Genomic DNA, 12176 nt, shown 5'->3' with positions numbered 1-12176 from the left:
GAAACAAAGGGTCCAAGGCCAACACATTTCATGGGCATTACATGGCGTCTCCCATTTTTCTCTTCTAACAGGTCCTCTTTAAGGCCATCTATAGTAGTTGTGTATCCTGGTGAGAATCTCTTCAATCTGGGGCAGTCGTGTGTCCAGCGAAGGACCTAGATTCATTCACATTTATTTTTTGTGACCCTGGGGATCCCCGCTCAGGCTGTTGCTGTCCTGCGGGGTGTTTTCCGCTGGAACAGTGAGGGATGCAGGCTGAGGATGGGTTCGTCCAGTCCCAGAGCATGCAGGCAAAATGAGAGGAGGTTGCCCGGCTGCTGCACACCTCACCTGGCCATGTAGTAGACGGGTAAAAGGAGCATCAGCTCATTCCAAGAACGCCACGTCCTAACGCGTTTCGTCCCTACCACCGTAATTATGCTGGGGGGGCGTGGTGAAATGCATTAGGTCAGGTGGGATGTTCAGCAGCCGGGAAACTTTGTTTTCTATAATTGATTGTTTGACTTTGTTCACCTGATGAAGCACCAGCTACACTGTGCCCGGGAACTTTCTCACTGAAATTAAATAGAGTATAAAAATAATTATTTCTGTTCATAAGAGCATAAAATCAGCCATGACACCTGTGTGAGAAACTTCTGAATGACGCTGCCTCCTGCGCTATTCTCCAATTCTAATGCAACACGGATGGGGAAGAAAGCGGTGAAGGAGCCCGCGCAGCCGCAGCGTCCATCACGTGGTCCTATGCAGTACACTTATCGGCGGAGTCGGGGGTCTCCTTTATACTTGACGTATTTCTCTTTTGTCTAGAAATCAATGACATGGAACAGAAGCTGCAGGCGATGAAGGAACTGCTGAAGAAGCTGCCCAAGGAGAACCAGGAGATCTTCAAATACGTCATATCTCACTTGAATCGGTGAGTTGTCGTCTATAGTCGGGGGGGGGGGGCGCATGTGGGAGGAGCCATGTTCAGTCCGGTTGTAAATCAGAGCCTGCCCTGTTCAGGGGCACCTTGTGGGAGATTTACTAACACCGGAGAGTGCAGAATCTGGTGCAGCTGTGGCAGCCAATCAGCTTCAACTTGTTCAGTGAAGCTTTGACAATAAAACCTGGAAGCTGATTGGTTTATATGCGGAGCGGCACCAGATTCTGCACTCTGCAGTTTTATTAAATAACTCCCCATGTCATTGTATACATGTCATTGTATACAGCGCCCATGTGTCTCTGCCCCTGTGTCTCTGCCCCTGTGTCTCTGCCCCTGTGTCTCTGCCCCTGTGTCTCTGCCCCTGTGTCTCTGCCCCTGTGTCTCTGCCCCTGTGTCTCTGCCCCTGTGTCTCTGCCCCTGTGTCTCTGCCCCTGTGTCTCTGCCCGTGTGTCTCTGCCCGTGTGTCTCTGCCCGTGTGTCTCTGCCCGTGTGTCTCTGCCCGTGTGTCTCTGCCCGTGTGTCTCTGCCCGTGTGTCTCTGCCCGTGTGTCTCTGCCCGTGTGTCTCTGCCCGTGTGCCTCTGCCCGTGTGCCTCTGCCCCTGTGCCTCTGCCCCTGTGCCTCTGCCCCTGTGCCTCTGCCCCTGTGCCTCTGCCCCTGTGCCTCTGCCCCTGTGCCTCTGCCCCTCTGCCTCTGCCCCTCTGCCTCTGCCCCTGTGCCTCTGCCCCTCTGCCTCTGCCCCTCTGCCTCCGCCCTTGTGCACACCTGAGCCCTCTGCTTTTATTATAATACTAGAAGTGGGGTGGGATTCGATATCTGCACTGGCCAATGACTGGCTGCGATTTGTGCCCTTTTTCGTTTTTGCTCATTGAAGGACTCAGGAGTTCAGAGACTGTTGGGTATACTGCGGCCTACAGGAGTATATAGACAATGGCAGGAATCAAATACAGTAACCTGACATAACCCCTCCTGTTCCCAGCATGCCTCATTGCTTTGCTCAGCCTAGCTTTGGAGATCATCACTGGACTGTACAATGGTGGGACTTGCCTGGGATGTGACCTTCAGACAATGGGCTCTGCACTGTGGCGCTTTCCAAACTTGCGGAGAGCCCACCTGGGTCCAGACCTGTGCACTGTGTCCTTCACCTGCGGAGTGCCTACCTAGGTCCAGACCTGTGCACTGTGTCCTTCACCTGCGGAGAGCCTACCTGGGTCCAGACCTGTGCACTGTGTTAGTTACCTGCGGAGTGCTTATCTGGGTCCAGACCTGTGCACTGTGTCCTTCACCTGCGGAGTGCCTACCTAGGTCCAGACCTGTGCACTGTGTTAGTTACCTGCGGAGTGCTTATCTGGGTCCAGACCTGTGTACTGTGTCCTTCACCTGCGGAGTGCCTACCTGGGTCCAGACCTGTGCACTGTCATTTACCTGCGGAGAGCCTACCTGGGTCCAGACCTGTGCACTGTGTCCTCACCTGCGGAGTGCCCACTTGGGTCCAGACCTGTGCACTGTCATTTACCTGCGGAGTGCTTACCTGGGTCCAGACCTGTGCACTGTCATTTACCTGTGTAGTGCCCACCTGGGTCCAGACCTGTGCACTGTGTCCTCACCTGCGTAGTGCCCACCTGGGTCCAGACCTGTGCACTGTGTCCTCACCTGCGTAGTGCCCACCTGGGTCCAGACCTGTGCACTGTGTCCTCACCTGCGTAGTGCCCACCTGGGTCCAGACCTGTGCACTGTCATTTACCTGCGGAGTGCTTACCTGGGTCCAGACCTGTGCACTGTCATTTACCTGCGGAGTGCTTACCTGGGTCCAGACCTGTGCACTGTGTCCTCACCTGCGTAGTGCCCACCTGGGTCCAGACCTGTGCACTGTGTCCTCACCTGCGTAGTGCCCACCTGTTCCAGACCTGTGCACTGTGTCCTTCACCTGCGTAGTGCCCACCTGGGTCCAGACCTGTGCACTGTGTCCTTCACCTGCGAAGTGCCTAACTGGGTCCAGACCTGTGCACTAATTTATCTGCAGAGTGCGCATAAGCTCCTTTTACCGCCGTTCAGAAAGCACCTTTCCGCTGCTCCTGCAAATGACACATGGATTGCCCTTGCTTGTCTCTGCTGCCCACCTATAGTAGTGATGTCTTCAACTTTGGCCTCCTGAACCTTTTCCTGCCACCACAGCTAATTGATGAGTATTCAAGGCCTGGCCAGGATCCCTGAGCTATGTTGTCCTGCTTGGCGGCTCACCATATCTTATCCCAGACTTATGGGGAAACAGTCCTGCTGCCCCAGGAGCCTCCAGCTCACAGTTCACTAACTGCACTGGTGCTGCCTGCAATGCACTCCCCTGAGGGGTCTTACACCGACAGCCTGGCAATCTCTGGAGGAACCCTTGGGTACATGGAACCCAGGTTGAGAAACCCTGATCTAGAAGCAGGCAGATTAAAATTGTATTAAAAATAATGGTAAGAGCAAAGTTCCATTGGTAAGCTCTTATCTGGTTATTCAAGAAGTTCCAGCTTGGGGCTTCCATGTCAGCACAAGGCAGGTAGTCCAAAGGTCTCGTTGGAATATAAATATATACCAATGTGGACGGTCAGATCTTTGTGACAAGAGTAAGCATGCTGTACACACTCAGCAGGTCCTTCACATGTGTCTCCACTATGGCATGATCAAAGGTCCTGTAAGTGAATATGTGGAGAGCTCCTTGTCATAAATGCTGAACGGCAGAACCAGCATACAAAAAGTGCCTGCCTCACATGGGCTCTTTGAGGGACTACGTCTTTTCAGATCTGCCTTAAAGGATGTCCCGGGCAGGAGTTTACCATTAGCCCCAGAAGAAGAGGCTTAGGGCCCAGCCCAGAAAGGCTACTTACTCCTTGGGGGGCTAGAAGAGTTTGTTCTGCTAGTCCCAGGCCTCTGCATCCAAAGCCAAGCTCAAGTTTGGACCTTGGTCCATCCTCAAACTCTAGGTTTCCATGCCCCAAAGCCCCTAGGCAACTATTCCTCCGCATGAAGAGGCACCCCCCACTTGCCATGTCAGCTTTTGTGGACATTTGATCAGCCAGCATATCAGATTGTTGGGTGAGGGAGGCAGTTTCAGGGGGCAACAAACTAGAATTCAAGTCTTCCAGCCCCCTCATCATTCATGTCTTGTAATCTGCCTGTGTCACCGCACAGGTTATCAAATCTTGGCGCAGCTTTAGCGCATCTTCTAATGCGAGGGGTTATTGCCCCAGTACTTGTGACAGAATTGTTCCAAGGATTTTACTCCAACCTCTTCACAGTTCCCCAACCAAAACCAAACCTCTATGGATCTCAAGGCCCTAAATGTCTTCATTTTGGCACAGAAATTCTTCATGGAATCCAGATTGCCTCCCTGATAGCTTTCATCAGGTAGACTTTCTGAGCTCTGTTGACTTTAATGATCCATACTTGCATGTCCCCTTTTCTCCAGTGTTTCCTTTGCCTTTGTGTGGGTCCCTAGCACTTCCAGTTTGTGACCATGCCACTGGCCTGTCTACGACACCTCGAGTGTTCATCAATGTACTGGCCCCTATGCTCACCTTGCTACATTCCCAGGGCATCCCCATTGTGGGATATCTGGACAGTTCCCACTGAGGAAATAGGTCTGATGCCTCCTTCATGACAATCCTGTTTGTCCAGTTCCACTCCAGACCTCTATAATTCAACATTCTATCTTTGTTGGACAAATTGTGGACCATTCAGTTTGTCTGATACCGGAGAGTGGGCTTTCCGTGGTCTGGTTGCCCAGGAATCCTATTCTGCCATTGGGGGAAGTCTTTCCTTCCCATGTCTTGCAAGATTCTCATGACCTATGCCAGCCTGTTAAGCTGAGGAGGAGTCCTGGAACCTTGTCATTGCTGGGGATTTGGACGTAGGAGAAATTTCATCTCCCAATTAACATTCTGGAGCCAGAGCATGGGAAGTAGAAAGAATTCTATCTTGGGTAGAACTTCACGTTCCAGCCTTGTCGACCATTTACATCCCAGGTATGGATAATTGGCAGGCAGACTAACTCCTCTCAGACTACACCTCAGAGGCTTTCCAGGACCTGTTACAGTTGGGGAATGCCAGATGTGGACCTCTTGGCTTCTAGGTTCAACAATTAACATGAACAGGTTTGTCTCCAGGTACAGGGATCCTCTAGCTGGAGCAGTGATTACTCTAGTGGCTCGGTGGGATCTGTACACCCTTATAAATGCCCTTTGTCCCATGGAACTACTTCCTCGTCTTCCCAACAGGAGGGAGATGGAGGGCATTTAGATGATCCTCAATTCTCTGGACTGGCCCAGGCAGATGTACTGATTGACTTGATCAGACTTCTGTTAGATGCTTGGTGGGAGCTTCATTGTTTGGATCTTCTGTCTGAAGGACCAGTTTCCCATTCTGCCTCACAGTCACTGTCTCTAATTGCATGGCTGTTGAAGCCCAGGTCTTTTGGGACTGTAAGATCCCCAAATCAGTGATTGTGTTGATGCTGAAAGCGAGGATGTCCCTTTCCTGCAAGGTCTATCATTGAACACAGAAGGCATACTTTGCTTGTTTCGAGGTAAGGAACTTTTTTCCCAAAAATTCTTTATGGGATGAATGCTGGACCTGGATCAGCATTTGGCCTTGAGTACCATCAAGGGGCAGATATCACCACCTGCGATATTCCAAAGACAGCTTCCCACTCTCTGATTAAGACTTTTGTACAGGCTGGCCATCATGTGGCTTATCCATGACTCTATGGGATCTGAATTTGGTTTTCTCAGCCCATGTCTGTTGCCCATTCCTCAGTTGGACTGCTTTATGACATCCCAGCAGTCTCTGAATGCCTGTGGCCCTCAATTAATGAAAAAGAAAATTTAGATTTTTATGGATATTGTAAAATCTGTTTCTTGTAGTTCATTTGGGTAACACGTCCCACCCCTCCGTGTCTATGATCTTACTCTTGGTATTGCTTATTCACCAAACTGAGATACACTATATAGCCAAAAGTATTGGGCCGCCGGCCTTTCCACACACATGACCTTTAATGGCCTCCCAGTCTTAGTCCGTAGGGTTCAATATTGAGTTGGCCCCGCCCTTTCCACATACATGACCTTTAATGGCCTCCCGGTCTTAGTCCGTAGGACTCAATATTGAGTTGGCCCCGCCCTTTCCACATACATGACCTTTAATGGCCTCCCAGTCTTAGTCCGTAGGGTTCAATATTGAGTTGGCCCCGCCCTTTTCCACATACATGACCTTTAATGGCCTCCCGGTCTTAGTCCGTAGGGCTCAATATTGAGTTGCCCCCCCCCCCCCCTTTCCACATACATGACCTTTAATGGCCTCCCAGTCTTAGTCCGTAGGGTTCAATATTGAGTTGGCCCCGCCCTTTCCATGCACACGACCTTTATTGGCCCCCCAGTCTTAGTCCGTAGGGTTCAATATTGAGTTGGCCCCGCCCTTTGCAGCTGTAACAGCTTCAACTCTTCTGGGAAGGCCGTCCACAAGGTTTAGGAGGGTGTCTATGGGAAGGTTGGACCATTCTTCCAGAAGCACATTTGTCAGGTCAGGCACTGATGTCGGGGGAGGAGGCCTGGCTCGCAGTCTCCGCTCATTCATCCCAAAGGTGCCCAAAACCTGAAAAACAACCAAACCTCCATAATCCTCCCTCCACCAAACTACACTTGGCACAATGCAGTCAGTCAAGTACCGTTCTCCTGGCAACTGCCAAACCCAGACATGTCCATCGGATTGGCAGAGAAGTGTGATTGGTCCCTCCAGAGAACACGTCTCCCCTGCTCTAGAGTTCAGTGGCGGCGTGCTTTACACCACGGCATCCAACATTTGCACAGCACTTGGTGATGGAAGGCTTGGATGCAGCTGCTCGGCCATGGAAACCCATTCCATGAAGCTCTCTACGCACTGTTGTTGGGCTCATCTGAAGGCCACACCAAGTTTGGAGGTCTTTAGCTATTGACTCTGCAGACAGTTGGTGACTTCTGCGCACTGTGCGCTTCAGCATGCGCTGACCCCGCCCTGTCATGTGACGTGGCCTACAACTTGGTGGCTGAGTGGCTGTTGTTCCCAGTTGCTTCCACTTTGTTATAATCCCACTAACAGTTGAGCGTGGAATATTTAGTAGCCAGGAAATGTCACGGATGGACTTATTGCCCAGGTGGCCACCTATCACGGGACCACGCTTGGAGTCACTGAGCTCCTGAGAGCGACCCATTCTTTCACCAATGTTTGTAGAAGCCGTCTGCATGCCTAGGGGATGGATTGTATACACATGTGTCCATGGAGGGGATTGGAACACCTGAATCACATGATATGGAGGGGGTTGGAACATCTGAATCACATGATATGGAGGGTATTGGAACACCTGAATCACATGATTGGGAGGGGATTGGAACACCTGAATCACATGATGGGGAGGGGATTGGAGCACCTGAATCACATGATATGGAGGGGATTGGAGCACCTGAATCACATGATATGGAGGGGATTGGAGCACCTGAATCACATGATTGGGAGGGGATTGGAGCACCTGAATCACATGATTGGGAGGGGATTGGAGCACCTGAATCACATGATTGGGAGGGGATTGGAGCACCTGAATCACATGATTGGGAGGGGATTGGAGCACCTGAATCACATGATATGGAGGAGATTGGAACACCCGAATCACACGATTGGGAGGGCGGGGCCAATACTTGGGGCAATAGAGTGTATATTGAGATTAGGAGGGGTTATACCGGGCTGGCCATTGTGTTTTTGTTTGCAAATCCTCCTGTTGGCGGCAGTGTAACCCGTTCTGAATTCCTGTGTCCTTCTGTGAAATGGATTTTATGGTAAGTACAGAAATCTCATGTTGTCCTCATTCTTCCAGCACTCATCATCCTCTTCTCTTCCTTAGGGTCAGTCAGCACCATCACACCAACCTGATGACCAGCGAGAACCTGTCCATTTGCTTCTGGCCGACGTTGATGCGCCCGGATTTCACCACCATGGACGCTCTGACGGCGACACGCACATACCAGACAATCATCGAGCTCTTCATCCACGAGTGTCCATACTTCTTCTACCAGCGTCCTCCCATGGACCTTCCCACCCCGAGCTCTCCATCCACCCCTCCGCTCCACCAGGCTTCCCCCCCACAGTCTCCCCCTCTGACCCCCGTGTCGCCCTCGCAGACCCTGCTACCTACAGATCAAAACATCCTGTGACCGCTCCTTCCCCCACCCCCCAACAGCTTTAGTCGCCCGGAGGCATTGTCCGCCCCCCATTCCCTGCCACGTCGTCACCTCCCTAGCCGGGAGGGTCGGTGGCCATGACACGTTGGGACCACTAGATATGGGACTTGGAAGTCTGAGCCAGGGACACGGAGCCTTACAGCGGAGAAGGTGCACTTGTTTCACTTGGTACATAACTAGGAGGAGGCTTCCCTGGTACACGTAACTGTGCCTGGTACATGAACTGTGCTCTGCCCGCAGACCCCTCGGGGGAGTGGCACTTAGACTGGATTCAGCAACACTGTGAATTGTATCGGGAGCCGGTCCGGGTCCCTCCACGGCCTCTCACCTGGTTCTTGGGACACAGATCTCACAGTATATATCTTAGCACTTACAGGCGCGGCCCGCGGGATACTAGGCTTTATGGGGGCTGCATGATTTGTATGTGTTGTACATTACTACACGGAAGAACACTAATGTGTGACACGGCTGGAGACCACACACGCATGTTTCATGTGTCCGACAGGTTTTCTATGTTGGTTTAACCACTGCTGCTCCAGCGTTGTCTTTTCTTTTTAATTCCCGGCACCTTGGGGCGAACGCGGACGCACGGTTTGTGATTATTGGACTCCTGAGGTGCCCCCTCCCCCTCCCCCCCCCCCTCCCCCGGTTCCGCTCGGAACCCCTTTTTTTCACGTTCTGATCTTCTTTTATGTTCAGGCCCGATTCTCGCATACAGAAAGGGTAAGACTGCACCCCATCCTCCATTTAAACTGACGTATTCTACTGAAGTCGACCCCCCTTTGTCCTCGTAATCGATGCCCACCCCCCCACCTTTTTACCGCATTTACGATGATCTCGTCCTCACTACCTCTGTGTCAATACACTAACCGTCTCTAAGTGTCGGAAAACACCTCCCCGCCCTTCCTTCCTACCACTGACATAACAACCTATGAACTGACATCGCCCCATTCCATTGTAACTGTCCTTTCCCCAACTGCCAACCCTGCGTGGGAGCCGGTGCGTGGGGACGGACTGGGGGGGGGGGGGGGAGGGGGGAGGGAGGGGGTTTGTGTGTCTTTGGACAGACTTGTATGTTAGATCTGAAAGGTGTAATGTAAGTTTCTGCGTAGAGTGTTCATAGCATCCAGAATGAAGATTTGCCTTTTGTGGACGGGGATGGACCCAGAGGACAGACATGACCCCCCCGCGGCCATCTTGGTGTTCGTTGTGCGCACGGACATCGTCTCACATTATGAGGGGATCTGTACGGCGGGGATCGCTCCATGAAGATGGAATCTTCTAGACTTGTATGTAGCAGACGGTTGCGAACAGGACGGCGGTAATAATTGCCCCCTCCCCCCCCCCCCCTTCCTCTGGGTCTATCGCAGCGCGTGCGTTCGTTCTGATGGGCCCGGCGCCGGACGCTCAGTGTCGGATTGTCGGGTTATGTGACGTGAAAGCAGCCGGTGCGATGTGAATGAGAAGCGGACCCTCCATCTTGTCACGTGGTGGGGGGAGGGGGGAGAGGGAGGGGCCTGGTTCCACCACCGGGGAGGCGTCCGGTTATTTCCTGTTCTGTTTGTCGCTGTCTATTGGTTGTGACGGAGGGGCTCTGGGTCATTTTGTGCATGAGAACTTTCCGCCGATGCCCTGAATCATGTATTGCTGCCAGTTCGCTCATTGCAATTGGAAGAATCTTCAAGGGCCTTAATGTGACTTGTATTATAGCTAATAAATCTTGTTATAAACTCCCAGCGCTCTCCGTGTCTTCTGTCTGTGCTGCGCCTTGGATCCTGGGATGTCCAGCGTGGGCTCTGGGATGTCCAGCGTGGGCTCTGGGATGTCCAGCGTGGGCTCTGGGATGTCCAGCGTGGGCTCTGGGATGTCCAGCGTGGGCTCTGGGATGTCCAGCGTGGGCTCTGGGATGTCCAGCTGCGGCTCTGGGGTGTCCAGCTGCGGCTCTGGGGTGTCCAGCTGCGGCTCTGGGGTGTCCAGCTGCGGCTCTGGGGTGTCCAGCTGCGGCTCTGGGGTGTCCAGCTGCGGCTCTGGGGTGTCCAGCTGCGGCTCTGGGGTGTCCAGCTGCGGCTCTGGGGTGTCCAGCTGCACCATGGATCCTGGGATGTCCAGCGTGGGCTCTGGGATGTCCAGCGTGGGCTCTGGGATGTCCAGCGTGGGCTCTGGGATGTCCAGCGTGGGCTCTGGGATGTCCAGCGTGGGCTCTGGGATGTCCAGCGTGGGCTCTGGGATGTCCAGCGTGGGCTCTGGGATGTCCAGCGTGGGCTCTGGGATGTCCAGCGTGGGCTCTGGGATGTCCAGCGTGGGCCGTGGGCTCTGGGATGTCCAGCGTGGGCCGTGGGCTCTGGGATGTCCAGCTGCGGCTCTGGGATGTCCAGCTGCGGCTCTGGGATGTCCAGCTGCGCCATGGATCCTGGGATGTCCAGCGTCTGCTCTGGGATGTCCAGCAGCGGCTGTGGGTTTCTGCACGTCAATGCTGGACCCCCCATAGTGAAATGAAAACTGGTGAAAAATTGATGGAACCCCCCCCCCCCCCCCCCCGAAATCCCTGCGTGTGCTGACTGCAGCTCATTTGTTGTGAAATGTTTTATGTCTTCAGTATCACTTAACGGTCATGCAGCTCTACACCTACCAGCCGCTGGGGTCATGCCGCTCTACACCTACCAGTCGCTGGGGTCATGCCGCAGTACACCTACCAGCCGCTGGGGTCATGCCGCTCTACACCTACCAGCCGCTGGGGTCATGCCGCTCTACACCTACCAGCCGCAGGGGTCATGCCGCTCTACATCTACCAGCCGCTGGGGTCATGCCGCTCTACACCTACCAGCCGCTGGGGTCATGCCGCAGTACACCTACCAGCCGCTGGGGTCATGCCGCTCTACACCTACCAGCCGCTGGGGTCATGCCGCTCTACACCTACCAGCCGCTGGGGTCATGCCGCTCTACACCTACCAGCCGCTGGGGTCATGCCGCTCTACACCTACCAGCCGCTGGGGTCATGCCGCAGTACACCTACCAGCCGCTGGGGTCATGCCGCTCTACACCTACCAGCCGCTGGGGTCATGCCGCAGTACACCTACCAGCCGCTGGGGTCATGCCGCTCTACACCTACCAGCCGCTGGGGTCATGCCGCTCTACACCTACCAGCCGCCGGGGTCATGCCGCTCTACACCTACCAGCCGCTGGGGTCATGCCGCTCTACACCTACTAGGGGCACCAGAGCTCACTTTCTCTATATGGATGGATGAACGGATGTGCTGCCCATCAATCCGCCTCCTGTATGCGTTGCGTCACTCCCTGCATAGGCGCAGCATCATCCCGCGATGACTGGCAGAGCCTGAAGATTAGCGCCAGCACCCAGGCCTCACTATTCGCCATCCAGCTGAAGACGTCAAGAGTACTGTGCTGCGGCTCGGAGCTCACAGTGGAGTGACAACGCTGCCCCGGCTAGGGGGATCTCTCGGGGAGAGTTGTCACCGCTGGACAGGAAGTAGAGGTGGAAGCTACAGTACATAAAGGAGGACTTGCACCGACAAACAGCAGTTGGGTGACAGTTTGACCTGTGATTACACATTGACTCCATTCACACTTAGGCAACTCCAAAGTCGCACGATTTCCAGCGCCAATTTCGTCATTGGTTGTGGGGTTGTGTTTTTTTTTTTCTGGTTCAATACATTTTTTTTTACTGACAGTTTACAAAAGTGCGCTGGCTTGTAGCCGGGACGTAAGAAGGAACATTTTGCGCCCCTTCCACGTGGTTGGGTCGTTCGCTATTCACAATCTGCTCCACCAAGTGGCACAATAGCGCAGTCCCTCCCGACACAAACGATCGATTTGGGTCACTCAGAACTGTTACTATCTGTCAGCCTTTGCTCGATTGACATGCGATTCAGTCAGTCGCATCGGACATCTATTACGCCATTTTTGGGCTGCCTCAGCTTCTGGAGAGATGGTCCGGGCCCCGGATGGCGGGCCACGTTCACAACATGCATGGGGCCCCTCAGCTCCTGGAGAG

General features: G+C 53.6%; 1 protein-coding gene across 1 annotated transcript; it reads left to right on the top strand.

Moving 5' to 3' along the window:
• Window positions 1-766: 766 nt before the first annotated feature.
• LOC149427740 (rho GTPase-activating protein 35-like) lies at window positions 767-9900 on the top strand. Its single transcript, XM_089667716.1, has 2 exons — window positions 767-913; window positions 7828-9900. The coding sequence occupies exons 1-2, from the start codon at window positions 819-821 to the stop codon at window positions 8135-8137; spliced, it is 405 nt and encodes a 134-aa protein (XP_089523842.1). The 5' UTR covers window positions 767-818; the 3' UTR covers window positions 8138-9900.
• The last annotated feature ends 2276 nt before the right edge of the window (window positions 9901-12176 follow it).

This window comes from Staurois parvus, unplaced genomic scaffold (assembly GCF_062004578.1).
Source record: "Staurois parvus isolate SC_StPar_1 unplaced genomic scaffold, SC_StPar_1.0 ptg003531l, whole genome shotgun sequence".
NCBI lineage: Eukaryota > Metazoa > Chordata > Amphibia > Anura > Ranidae > Staurois > Staurois parvus.
This window is presented reverse-complemented; position numbering and strand designations above follow the sequence as displayed.